The sequence below is a fragment of the Sciurus carolinensis genome, chromosome 13, assembly GCF_902686445.1.
Source record: "Sciurus carolinensis chromosome 13, mSciCar1.2, whole genome shotgun sequence".
Lineage (NCBI taxonomy): Eukaryota > Metazoa > Chordata > Mammalia > Rodentia > Sciuridae > Sciurus > Sciurus carolinensis.
In genome coordinates, this window is record NC_062225.1 from 42,396,877 (window position 1) to 42,411,747 (window position 14,871).

General features: G+C 32.5%; 1 protein-coding gene across 1 annotated transcript in view; it reads left to right on the plus strand.

Annotated features, from left to right (window-relative positions):
• Positions 1 to 14,871, plus strand: part of Usp34 (ubiquitin specific peptidase 34) — a 221,303-nt gene that overhangs the window by 93,532 nt on the left and 112,900 nt on the right. The window contains 7 exon segments of the mRNA XM_047522220.1: positions 124 to 213; positions 3,084 to 3,179; positions 7,079 to 7,161; positions 10,683 to 10,837; positions 11,132 to 11,245; positions 12,990 to 13,089; positions 13,219 to 13,378. Coding sequence (XP_047378176.1) covers positions 124 to 213; positions 3,084 to 3,179; positions 7,079 to 7,161; positions 10,683 to 10,837; positions 11,132 to 11,245; positions 12,990 to 13,089; positions 13,219 to 13,378 — 798 coding nt within the window.

Consider the following 14,871-nt stretch of genomic DNA (forward strand, 5'->3'; position numbering starts at 1 on the left):
GTGTAGGGAATATATTAGACTTAAAATTCATTAGATGAGTTTAAATGAATTTCTGTTAGAAAAAAACCTAGTCACTCATAGTTGACTTTATTTCATTCTATAAATATGTTTTTGCTGTTTCAGATCAGTAGTAATTTCACTTCGTCTTCTTCCAAAATTGTTTGGTACTTTTCAGCAGTTTGGGAGCAGTTATGACACACACTGGATTACAATGTAAGTAAATAAAAGAACAGTATTTCAAAGCTTGTTTTTTTCCAAATTGTAGTTATCCGACTTGGTTTGGAATAACTTAACTGACTTTATACCAGGAAAATTGAATTTAATATGATTTAAACATTTTCTTAGCTTTCTCTGTCACAGCACTGTGAAGACCATGTCTCGCTTGGTAGAAAAAAATCAATGGGTTTTGTTTTCTTTGAGAATAATATTGTAACAACATATATTCTACTTCTAGGGAGAAGACCTAGTACATGTGCTCACAGCATAAGATGATCCACAATAAAATAAAGCATGTTTATTTATGAAATTCCTTTGAATTTATTAATGAAGTCTTTTTGAATTTGTTTATGAATTTTTTTTCCCTTTTAATAGAAATTGGTTCTAGACATAAGATCGTGTTAGGGGAATTTTTTTTTTTTTTTCCCTTGAGGGGGACCATGCTAGAGGTGGAATACATGGTCTCATTGTAGACAAGTGCTCTTCCACTGCCCTACATTCCAGCTTATTTTATTTCAAGAAATGGTCTTGGGGGGTGAGAGGGGGACAAGAATGGAGGAAGGAAGGACTGTATAGAGGGAAAAGAGGGGTGGGAGGGTGGGGGGGAGGGAAAAAAAAAACAGAATGAATCAAACAACACTACCCTATGTAAATTTTTGGTTACACAAATGGTATGCCTTTAGTCCATGTACAACCAGAAAAACAAGTTGTACCCCATTTGTTTAAAAAATAATAAATAAAATAAATAAAAAAGAAATGGTCTTGCTTAGTTGCTCAGCCTCTCCTCCAATTTGTGATATCCCTGCCTCAGCTTCAAGTAGATTGTATAACATACCTGTGTCCTTGTGTCTGGTTTACGGACTATCTTGACAGGTTATCTTATTGCTCTTTTTTTGTGTGTGTATGTGTGCTGGGGATTGAACCCAGGGCCTTGTGCTTACAAGGCAAGCGCTCTACCAACTGAGCTATCTCCCCAGCGCCTATCTTATTGCTCTTTAAAAAAAAAATTTTTTTAAGTTGTAGATGGACATAATACCTTTGTTTTATTTATTTATTTATTTATTTATTTATTTAGTGCTGAGGATCGAACCCAGTGCCTACATGTGCTGGGCAAAGTACAGCCCCAGTCCCTTATTGCTCTTTTTTATTTATAGAGAATTTACAGTTAAAAAATGTTAAAAGGATTCTTTCAAGGATAGTATTATCATATGAAAGAACTCTGAGCTACTGTGGTTACAATATTGTCATTAGTATAACGAAAACCTGCCTTGTGCTGGGCGCAGGCCCTGGAGGCTGAGGCAGGAGAATCGAATGTTCAAAGCCAGCCTCAGCAATTTATTCAGGCCCTAAGCAACTTAGGGAGACCCTCTTTCTTTCTTTCTTTCTTTCTTTCTTTCTTTCTTTCTTTCTTTCTTTCTTTTTTTTTCTTTTTTTTATTGTAAACAAATGTGATACATGTTGTTTCTCTGTACATGAAGTAAAGGCATACCATTTGTGTAATCATAAATAAAATATTTTAAAAAAGGACTGAGGATGTGGCTCAGTGGTTAAGTGCCTCTGGGTTCAATTCCTGGTACCAAACAAAACAAAATAAAACATCTCCCTTTTTTAATATTATCTCATAAACTTTTCTAATGGCCCATATTTTAAAATTAGGGACTTTGCCCTGAATCTTTTATCAGTTATTCAGGTAACCAGTAAGTGGACTTGAACAAGTCAGGTTACTTACTGAAGCCATGAAACAAGTATTTTAGAGTTGATTCCATGTTTTGTTTAGTTTTGTTTTGTTTGGAGCTGATTTCAAACCCAAGTGTTACTAAATGTTTTCTTCTTTCTAAACTATGCCTTCATTGAATGATTGGCAAGTCAGGAGTTACCTATATTGAAAATACAGGCCAGTTGCTGTGGCATATACCTATAATCCCAGTGACTCAGATGGCTGAGGCAGGAAGATGGCAATATCGTGATCAGCCTTGGCAATTTAGCAGAGCCCCAAGCAGCTTAGCAAGATCCTGTCTCAAATAAAAAATTTAAAAAAGGGCCTGGGATGTGGCTCAGTGGTAAAGTGCCCATGAGTGAAACTTCCAGTGTCCATCTACCCCCCCCATTAGAAAGAAAACATAGCTATGGCAAAGAAGTGATATAATTTTATATTAAAACTTTTGAACATAAAAATAAAATTTTATATGTGTTGCTGGGATTTGAATCCAGGGCCTCATAAATACTAGTCAAATGCTTTATCACTGAGCCGCAAATCCAATCTGGACTTTTGGGATTTAAATACTTATTTATCTAAACGTTTTAACAGATTTATTACTAAGTGTGTGAAACAATATGTTAATTATGGAATATCTCAATGTATTTATCACTTTTTAGATTTAGTATTTCTAGATTGTTTTGTAACTTAATATTGGGGCATTTCTTTAATACTTTTTAAAAAATATCTGTTAAAAAAGTAAGCACAATTGGCAATTTGAAAGAGATTAATTAAACTTATATTGTATGCCTTCTGTATGCCAGGTATACTGTTGAAAACTGTTGCTTAATAACCAAAGCACATAAATGGAATGATATATTATTTTAAATGTCAACTCATAATAGAAGTCTACCAGGCATTTTATCTTCTTCATAGGTTTTGAATACTTTGTGATTTGAAAAACATTAACTATGTTAAATTTGTAGAAATTAACAAGCATTGCTTTGTCTTTTCGTCATTCAGCTATAAGTAAAACTTGTAAATTTTTATTTGACATTTTTACATGCAAAGATATTTTAGATAAGCTTTTTTTTTTTTCTCTCTCCAAGCATGCGTTTTATACTGTTACCCTGCTCTCTTTAAAATTATTGTTTTCCTTTAATTGGACCAGGTGGGCAGAAAAAGAACTGAACATGATGAAACTCTTCTTTGATAATCTGGTGTATTATATTCAAGCTGTAAGAGAAGGAAGACAAAAACATGCACTGTAAGTACTTTTCAGCTAAGTTAAATATGATGAGTTTACATGTTGATTACCTTTCCTGTGAAGGATAATTTTCCCGTGTTTCTATTTCTTCTCTTTCATATAGGAAATAAATGTAACAGAAAAGTTTATGTAAAATTTGTAGAAGAAAGAAATGCTAATTAGCATATTTTTAAGTTGAAAATTAAAAAAAAGACTCTTACAAGTCTTAGTGAAGTTAGCTATGTAAGTTTTGTAGGTTGGTTAACATTTATTACTGAGATTTATTGAAAATAATTGTTTTTAGGAATGAAAACTAAACATTCCCTAGAAATTTTCAGTGACCTTGTTCTTCATGTATTAGGGCATTGGTTTTAAAATTTGTAAATAATTTACTTTCAGATAATATACTTAACGTAGTTAAAACATTTACATTTTTTTTATGATTGAATACTGTCAATATATATTTTAGGACATGTAGATGGTTTCAAAACTGGTGGTATTACTGAGTAATATTTTACTTTCTCTCTCGTGGGATAAGAATTGGTAGAAACCAAGTAGTAGTGTTTAAAACTTTTTGTAAGGAGACGCATGCCTAAATGCTTAGGAGGAGATATATACAATTCAGATTTCTGTTAGTGAACTTAATGTTCTGGCATTATGTCCAAGTCAAAGACATCACCAGTTCAGTGTCGGTATCAAGCATATCAGTGAATAAGTGAAGGAGTGAGTCTTTTTTTTTTTATTATTTTTATTTTTTGTAGTTATAGGTGGACAGAATGCCTTCATTTTGTTTATGTGGTGCTAAGGATCGAACTCAGTGCCTCACACGTGCTAGGCAAGTGCTCTGCCACTGAGCTACAGTCCCAGCCCAAAGGAGTGAATCTTTTTGAGAAAACCTCCATATGGTGGAAAGTGGTCAAACTGTGTTCCAGACGTTTTAGACCTTTAATGAATATTCACTTCCCAAGATGAATTCACTCATTTTCCCTCATAAATAATTGCCTTCTTTCGATTTTGCTGTGACCTTTAGGGTACCACTGTCCTGTTAGTAACATAAAACTCTTAAATTTGTAGGAGAGCTTTTTGCTATTCATTTTATTTCCAACCATGAATGATAGTGATAGCAGTTAAAAATAGCTAGTGGTATGGACTGATGTCTGAGTGAAAGATTAAGCATTCATTGATATTTACTATGTACCAGGTACCATTTTAAATGTTAAAGGTACAGAGAAACCCATTTGGAGTTGACAGTTTCATTTTGCAAATGCAAAAATTGAAGTTATGAGACAGTAGCCACACATTTAATACAGAATGGAGTCAGGATTTGTATCCAACCATTTGGTTCTAGAACTTGTATTTTTGGGGGCAGGGCAGAACTGGGGAATGAACCCAGGATTGGGGTGGAGGCTGTCTACTATAGAGCTCTATCCTCAGCCTTTTTAAAATTTTGAGATAGGATCTCACTAAGCTCCCAAGGCTGACCTCCAGCTTGTGATCTTTCTGCCTCAGCCTCCTGAGTTGCTGGAATTATAGGTGTGTGCTACTACACTGGACTTGGAACTCATATTCTTAAGAGCTACATTATATTGCCATCAGTATCTACCTATATTTGTACCAAAATATAACCATATCTTTTCACAAATTGCCCCTCAAATTAGTGTTTTTGTCCTGATAACCAGCTTGATAAGTCAGACTTTTTACCTCAGTCTCCTCCTGTGTTCCTTTCTTATCCCTGTCAAATGAGGCAGGCAGCATAGTATTGGAAGAATGCACATGGACTTTGAATATCAGACAGCCATGGGTTTAAGTTATGAATTTATTATTTTAATCTTGTTTCAGTTATCTTTCTAATAAATTCCAGTTATTTTACAAGTATTTGTAAGAATGAAATGATATGAACTGTACCTGGCATATAGTAAATTACAAGTTGTAGTTATCTGGCTAAACAAAACTATTTGTATTATGAAATAAATAAGAATTCTGCCTTTTACCCACATTTAACTTTGCCATAGCATGGAAAATAAAATACCAATGTCTTCAGCCTGGCATTCTGAATACCATGTGATCTAAACCCAGTTAACCCTTCATGTTTCATTGTTCAGTGACTTTCAAAGGCAATTTATTCTACAAGCCTACCAAATTATTTTTGAAGTTTTTTACCTAAATTTACTCCATTTCATAGCTTTTCTTACAAAGTTCTTTATACATTGGATATGTTCTTTTAAGACCTTATTAAAATTCTATTTTTCAGAATCTGTCTCTTTAATTATTCTTTTAGGATATAAGAATAATACTGGACTCCTTAATCTAAGCATCTCCATACATCCTCTGTAAAAATCGTAAGATAAATAAGGACTACAAATGAAACCACACATAATCCACATCTTCAGCATTTTTAGGAGACAGAATCTAAATTACCTGTCAATGAAGAAATAAACACTGAGTTATAGTAGATCCCCAACATAGTCACAAGTCACTGAATTTGAAGAGTAGGAACAAGAGACTAAAGAGCAGAGAATGGGAGACACAAATTAATTGTCCTTATTTAGTGCCCAGAAATTAATGCAGAGTTCAACATTTCAGTGCCCAGAAATGAATGCAGGTCTGAGAAGTGGTTGTTCACTGTATTGACTACAGGTTAGTTGCTCCCTTTGTAAGTGAAACCAGAGGTAGGACCTCACAAAAGCATTCCTTCTAAGTGAAAAAAGAGAGGAGTGGTGCTTCTTGGAGACAAGTTTTATATTTCGTAGGGCACATTACTGTATCCTTGGAAAGTTCTGATCTGCCTTGTTTCATGGTGTTTTAGGAGAAAACCCAAAAACAAAGAACTGTTATCTGAATTGTTTTATTATGCCTCCCCTGTTCTTTCATGCCAAAAGAGGATTGTACATTTGTTTATCTATGTTAAAGCATATTGATTTCATGAATTTTGGTCCCCTTCCCCGCCATGGGGATTATAGTAGGAAATTATTGAGATTTTCACAGGAAAAAAGTTTGGGACATGAAAAATAATACTTCATCTCTTTAAAAGTTATGTTCTTGAATCCTAGGGAAAACTATGTTTGTTTCAATATTGAGGCCACAAAGAAGTTTTGTAAGCATTAGTTATGAAAGATTCATGACCAATGGGGAGATTATTTGTTGTCCTATATTCTTTCTGATGTGTGAAAACCATGCATAAACCCGAGAAAATCTGTCAGCATTCATTTCAATTTTAACATCCCAAATAATTTTCCTGGCTAGTGTTTTCAGTAGATCTCTGATGTAGCAGGCAGAGTCCTTTGAAAATACAGTTAGGGACTGGACAGTGGGATCTGTACATGAGAGGACAGACTGAACCCATGACTTCTAGGGTAATGAATCTTGTATTCTGAAATGCAGGTGTAGGAGAAGGAGAAGTATGCAGAATACAAAGGTACTTTGTAAATGCCAACACTGCATTCCTCATTTGTCTGGGATTGATGTCCTCTAGACTCAGGCTTAGAGGAATGTCTTAACACAAAATAATAGAACTAATGGATGATAGATTCTTCTTTGAACCTGTACTCCTAGGCCTCTAGATCTGAAATATGAGTTATAGATAGAAATATAGATTTTTACTTGTTAACTTCTAGTTTATTGATATATTACATAATGAAAAAATGATGTATATTTTTTGTTCTGCTATTGAGGTCTGTCATATACTTATCTAATTTGAAAATCAGTTTTGTTATAGTTTGAAGATTTTTTATACTTAATACCGTAAGTTTTAAACATTTATGATGAATATTTTTTGTGTAACCAACTTCACATAATTGAAATAATTGCTAATTATGAATTGTTACAATGAATTTATGTTTTTTTAGTTATGGTTGGACCATTAAACCTTTCAAAATAAGAAATAGGGTCTTTTATTTAATTATTTTAATGTCCTTTTATAGGTACAGCCATAGTGCGGAAGTTCAAGTTCGACTTCAGTTCTTGACTTGTGTGTTTTCAACTCTGGGATCCCCTGATCATTTCAGTAAGATTTTTTTAATCTGTATATTTTAAAATCTTCTAGTACACTTGGAAGAGTCTAGTTAAATTTACTCATGCCTTTCAATTTTGACAGTGATTATTCTAAATGTATTTAAATTATGTCAACATTTAGAACTTTATAAATACAATTGAAATTCCAATTTACATTTTAAATACATTTTTCTAGGGTTTTGTTTTTGTAATCTTTTATAATCATTTATAAGAGTTGGTTTCAGATCATTGAATAAGCACATTTCCATTAGTGTTTTCTTGGAGGCTTTATGATTTATAATTATAATATTGAAAATAGTTCTCTTTTTCACAATACTGTATTTCCTAAGTTCTCAAACACCATGTTTTTATTAGGTATGGTAAGATGAGCATGCCCCTCACATTCTCTTTCTGGCTTCCATCTCTGAATGATAGTTCCTCCATGTATTAAGAATCCATTTCAAGGACAAAATATTTGGGATAGGACAAAAATAACTGTAGACTGACTGAATCTTTCATTACCTTTTGTTGTAGAATCTTTTTGTCACTAACGTTTATGAATAGCTGCTGTTTATTATCATCAGTGTTGATACATTTGGGGACCTCGGTTTTGTTTTTATTAAAATTTTATCTCAGGTTAAGTTTTTGTTTGTTTGTTTTTAAGTAAGACTGATTTGATATATTGAAGTATGTGGACCAAATCTGCATGTTAGTTGTTCTCACCAGAGATAAGGAAGCTTCATTTCTGCTGACTGAAGTTTCTTATCTTTTGCAATACTGATTTTATTCATCTTTCACATGCTACATTTTTTTTTCTTTTTTTCTGTGTGTCTGTGCCAAACCTCATTTGTTAGAGGACATATTTTCTTTTGCTTCGGTTAATGCAGTCAGACTGATGGTGTCTTGCTATCTTGAGATTATTCATCATCACTCTTTCAAGTCCATATCTGTTCTTAAGATACATTATATATTTCTCTTTATTTTTTAAGTCTATAATTTTTTTCTCCACATTCAAACTATTTGTAACAAATGGCACTAACATTGTGATACAAGAAATCCCAAAATTTAGCCACCTTTTTTTTTGGATACTGAGGATTGAACCCACAGTTTTACTACTGAGCAACATCCCTAGCCCTTTATTTATTTATTCTTTTATTTATTTTACCTTGAGACATGGTCTGAGTTGCTTAGGACCTTGAGGAATTGCTGAATGTGGCCTGAAAATTGAAATCCTCTTGTCTTAACCTCTCGAGTTGCTAGGATTACAGGCGTGTGCCACCACCCCAGGCAAGTCACCTGTTTTTGATAGGAAATCTCTGTTCCTTGTTATTAAGTCATTTATGGTGCCCAATTATGATGAATAACATCCAAGAAATAATAATATAAAATATGACAAAACCAGTTGTGTGCAGAGATATCAGACCAAAACCGATGTGATCATTGTAAGTCATTACAGATAAACACTAGGTTTTTTATTTTACACAATGTAGGTTCTCTGTATGGGTTTATAGTAGCTACTGTCTAGACAAAATCAAATAAAAAAGCATTTCTTCCACAGTATAGTTGTAGTTCTCTTATTGGTACAGTACCCATTAACTATAATGTGTTTACTTCAGTCATATGTAATTGCATCAATTGTGTTTATATATAGATTATCAGCATACCAGTAAGTATTGTCCTTTGAAAAATTTTATAACGTCTGGGTGTTGTGGCACATGCTTTATTATTCCAACTACTTGCTTCTAATTCTAGCTACTTGGGAGATGGAGGTAGGAGCGTCTCAACTTCAGGAATACAATTGATTTCTTCTTTTTTTGTTTTGTTTTGTTCTGTTTTTGTTTTTGTGTTACCTAGGATTGAATCCACTGCTACTCTACTACTGAGCTATATCACCAATCCTTTCTGGTTTTTATTTTGATACAGGCTCTTGCTTATTTGCTGAGGTTGTCTTTTGACTTCGAGTTATCTTGCCTCACTCTCCCAGGGCCTTGTGATTATAGGGGTGTGCCACTATAACTGGCTTCAAAATAAAATTTCTTTCTTTTTTTATTTTTGGTATCAGGAATAGAATCTAGGGACACTTTACCACTGAGCTACAACCCATGTTCTTTTTATTTTTTGTTTTGAGACACTCTTGCTAAATTGTTGAGGCGGCCAGTGATCTTGTGGGCTTCCTGCCTCACCCTCCCAGATTGCTGGAATTAAATGCATCAGCCACTATGGCTTCCTCCAAACAAAATTTAGAAAGGACTAGGATGTATCTCAGTGATAGAGTGCTCTCTCACCTCCCTCCTCTCTCTTCGCGTGTTTTAAGTTTTAATGTACATTATGGATTGTTTGTAGTGTACTATCTCTTAGGTGCATGTATTCTTCTTGGATCAAATAATCTGCATATTAGTGGTTTGAAAAACAGGATACCTTTTTTCTGATGTTAAACTCTTTAGATAGTGCTGTTAGTTCAATATTTTCTGAGTTGTTTTCCACATTCTGGAATTTGTTTTATTTTCCAATAAAGAAAAGAGTTTGTGGTGATTCTACCATGTATCCATGTCCCTTTCTATTCTGGGGAACCATTCTAGGCTTTGATATGTTTTATTATTTACATTAGAAATTCTTGTGTTGCTTTTTTCCTAACCTTTTGGATGGTCTTATACATATTCAACTTGTAATTTCCTATAGCCCTTAGTTTCTAAATAGTTCTTCATCTGTATTTCTTATACTTCGGTCAAAGTACCATGCAGATTTTATCTCTCTAGTTTGCCTCCCTAGCTGCTCTTGTCCTGGTGTGTTGCTGTTGTCTGTTTTACAAAGTTCCCTATAGTTTTACTTTTTTCATCATAAGAATTAAATTTTTATAGTTTATAAAATTTATTACTATTATTATCATCTCCTGTGTATAGAGAATGGCCTTTGAATATTTTATCCACTCTATTTGTAGTTATTTGTAGTCCTTAAGCCATAGAAGTGATTCCTCAAATTTTGGTATTATATACCACAAACATTTTTATGAGGTAAAATGATATGTTCATATTTTAGTGAGAATGATAGTTTAGACCAGTTGTCTCTTCTAGAATACTTTATAACTGGTATGCTTTCAAGTGACTTATATAGGTTATATTCACATTTTGAAAGCATCTTATAAAATACTTTTTATAAAATGTTTGAAGAGCTGACTGTGGTGATATGTTCCCGTAATCCCAGCAACTTAGGAGACTGAGGCAGGAGGATCACAAGTTTGAATCTAGCCTGTACAACTTAGTGATTCTGCCTTAAAATTAAATAAAGAAGATTTGGGAATGTAGGTCAAAGGTAGAGTGCTCCTGGATTCAATCTCCAGTACTACTACCAAAACAAACAAAATTTTTTTAAAAAAGCCTGTATGTCCTTCAGATTTTTGACAGTATGGGTGCTTCTATTACATTGTATTTGGAGCAAAACGTTGTATATGTGCCAAGATTCAAAATTTTCCAAATAGGAAAAATTGTAAAAAATTGTGATTCAGATAGTAAATGCTACATACATATTTTTACCTAGGGTTAAGTTTAGAGCAAGTCGACATTTTATGGCATTGTTTAGTAGAAGACTCTGAGTGTTATGATGATGCGCTCCATTGGTTTTTAAATCAAGTTCGAAGTAAAGATCAACATGCTATGGGAATGGAAACCTACAAACATCTTTTCTTGGAAAAGGTAATATCCTTTCCTGTTAGTTTTATTGTTTTTCTGTATTCCCTTTTCATCTTTTGAAATATGAATTCTCTAATATTTTTTCTTTTTGTCCTTTTTTGACATTTTTTTAAAATCTAGGTAAATGTACTGTTTTGGCAGTCATTACATAATTTTTTGCCACTCAGATTTTGCTGTAACTTTTTCCTTTATTTGTAATTACATGAGTACTTCAATTATTAAATTTGTCAACTTATACATAATAAAATACTTGAAAATAATTATCTCATTAATCTAGATTTAACATTTTTCCCCAAGATGCCCCAGCTAAAACCTGAAACAATCAGCATGACTGGCTTAAACCTGTTTCAGCATCTCTGTAACTTGGCTCGACTGGCTACCAGTGCCTATGATGGTGGTTCAAACTCTGAGGTATGGTTTTATAGTTATTGTTAGATTATATTAAGCAAATGTGTGGAATTTTCCTTTTCTTCAAATTAGATTAACAAATAATTCATTTACTAATTATCAAATAGACTCATTAAAAAAAATTTTTTTTGGTATTCAATGGACCTTTATTTTATTTATTTATTTTTATGTGGTGCTGAGGATTGACCCCAGAGCTTCACACATGGTAGGCAAGTGCTCTACCACTGAGCAACAAACCCCGCCCCTCAAATAGACTTTTAGTCTAAGTTTGAAAAACTTTATCTTTTGCTTTTTAAACCAAATTTTTTTTTCATTATCAGAGATAACTGTAGAAGTGCTTGGTGAAAACCTATTATACTTTGATTTATAGAAAAGAAGCCATCTGAGTGCTCTTTTAGTCTCCTAGAAATTCCTAGATAATCATGTACTTTATGTAAAATGGTAGGTTAATTTGTCTCAAATCTGATTTTTGAGCTATTTGATGTGTAACTGAGTTCCTCTGTGTAACCTCTTTTCTGGATTAACATCTTCATAAATCATCACTTTATACTGAGGCATGATATTGAATTCATTAACTGAATACTTTTCCAAATTGTTAGTCTTGTTTTTAAATTAAGATTATATTTTCCTAATTTCATGGAAATTCGAAATTGTTGATTGCATTATCCTTCACTTTCGTAATACAGATTGTTACTTGGAAAGCCTTCCTTTTGAGAATTTTCTAGTTATAGTAACTTTAGTTTTTCGTAGTATGTTTTTCTTTTGATTTTGGTGTTGTGTTACAAAGAGGAAGGTGAAGAAAACTGATGTTAGTCTGTATGGTAAATAATAATTGTATCTAGAATTTTTTTTAGCATCTTTTTATATTTCTTGTTTGAATAATAGTGTGTGGTTTTATTTTTGGTTTTTTTAAGTTTTTGTGAAAATTCTTACTTTGTATCACTGTGATAAGTAATTTCAGACAACTTAGTAGATTTGATTTACCTAAAAAGTAGTCATGCTTTTAATTGAGATAGTAGTTCCTTTTAAGTAGACGATATTAACAATAAAGGTGTTCAGTCACCTATTAGATCCACATTTCTTTACTCTGTCCATTTTTTGAGAGCTTTTACTTCTCACTTCATACTACAGTTTTTAGTGAAAATGATATTTTTTAAAAAGTATTTTTTATTTGTAGGTGGACATAATACCTTTATTTTATTTATTTTTATGTGGTGCTGAGGGTTGAACCCAGTTCCTCACACGTGTTAGCCAAGTACTCTACCACTGAGCTATAACCCCAGCCCGAAAAATGTTATTTTTGTCATGTCATAGTTAACATAAATTTGGGTAGTTTATCTTTTAAATGTTTTGTGAATCCATGAAAGTGGTAGCTTTATCAGTGTAACTTGGATGAAAACATTGAAGTGTTGTTCTAATTAATCCCTGCGTTGATTTTATTCTTTGTTTAGTATGTTGTAGAGATGTGAGTTTTTCCTACTATGTAGTCATAACTTATGAGATAAGTATATTAACTGCTTTAAAAATATTTTTTAGAACCAATGGAATTAGTTTAAAAAATTTCTTACAGGAAAATTACAAGGCCTTTATAACATCATTTTATTTAATTGAATAATTAGAATTATCTTTTTAATATTTTATAATAAAACTCTGTTGTGTGATTTTAAGTTTGATACTTCAGCCTTCTGATAAGTTTCAGCATTTCACAAACAAAATGCAGAGATGTCCTCATATTTTTGTTCCCTAGCTGTGTGGTATGGACCAATTTTGGGGCATTGCTTTAAGAGCCCAATCTGGTGATGTGAGTCGAGCAGCTATTCAGTATATCAACTCCTATTATATTAATGGTAAGTGATTTGAAATATTAATAAGTAATCATTTATGTGAGGATATTTGGTTAAACTATATTTCATTTGATTTTCTTTAATATATCTAAAAAACACTAAGATTAAAACGTGTAAACATCTGGCTTTCAGGTAAAACAGGTTTGGAGAAGGAGCAAGAATTTATTAGTAAGTGCATGGAAAGTCTTTTGATAGCTTCTAGCAGTCTCGAACAGGAATCACACTCAAGTCTCACCGTTATAGAAAGAGGACTGCTTATGCTGAAGACACATCTGGAAGCGTTTAGGAGAAGGTAATATTTTAATGCTACACTTTTAGAATGAATTTCAGTTCTTTTATTGCTTGACAAGTCCAAATGTATTCTTAAACCAAAATTTTTGTTGAGTGCAGAGAGAAAGCATAATTTACCAGTTGTACATGTAATTAATTTTTATTTAGACTCTGTACCCATTTCACCTTGGACTAGGCAATGTAGTTTCCTTGAAAAATGTTGTAAAAGCTTTAAAAATCAGTAGACTGAGCAAATATGCATGAACAAGAATCTCTGGTCAAAATTCCATCTCTAAAAAGGTATTAATTATGATTGAAAAGGCAGAAACATCACTACTAAAGAAGGTTACATGTAAACCTCTCACGAAGAACATCAGATAATCTTTTTCATAGTTGATTCAAGTTGAGTCATTTGTTTCATTTGCTGTTTTTTTTTCTTCCTGGACTAGGAGACAGTATTTTAATTTTGAATTTCCATTTACCATGGAAACATGACCAAAAAATTCTGTGTTAATGAATATCTGTATAATTAATTTAGACATACCCTGTGTAATACAGAAATAAAGCAAATTAACATTTATGAATATATCAACTGAAAAGAAAGGTGAGTAGATAGTTTTAATTAAGAAATTGTTTGTTAAAAATCATTAACTGAGTAAATGTAAAAAGTACTAAGAACTGTGTTGAAAATTTGTTAAAATAACTTCTTTCAACTTCAGATCTTAGTTAGATATTACAAGTGATATTTATTGACTTTTTTTTCCTTAAAATATCAGGAAATATTGAATAAGAAAGGTACCCAACACATGCCTTATATACATTATTCCATGGTTTGAAACATTTGAACATTGCAGAAATCTTTATTTTTGATTATGATTGCATTTTGTAAAAATAGAACTTAAATAATTTGTTTTCAGTGAATGTGTGAGAGAACTTTTCGATTCCCCCCTCCCCCCACTCCCCCCATGGAACCTTCATCATGCCTCCTTACTTTCACCACTTTAAAAAATTAGGTAAATGTGGTAATGTCTCATTCTCATTAATAAAAACTCAATATATATATATCATAAAAATCAGATATTAAACTAAGATACCATGTGACAAATTAAAGTTTCCTCTTAATTGCTCTCTTCCTATTGGAGATAGTTACTTTAATGGTATGATACCATTTCTTCCAAAATTTTTTTGTGTGTGTGCTGCAGAAAACAAGACCTATAGATTCAAACCATTGAAATTTTACACAGTGTTACTAGTACCTAACATTGTAATTTGTACTTTTTAAATACCAGAGACTTAGGAGGCTGAGAGAAGGATCTAGAGTTCAGAGCCAACCTTAGCAAAAAGCGAGGTGCTAAGCAACTCAGTGAGATCTTGTCTGTAAATAAAACACAAAATAGGGCTGGGGATGTGACTCAGTGGTTGCATGCCCCTGAATTCAATCTAGTCCCCAGTACCCAAAACAAACAAAAAATTTATAGAAGTACATTATTTTTTGATACTTAAGTGGTATTTTTT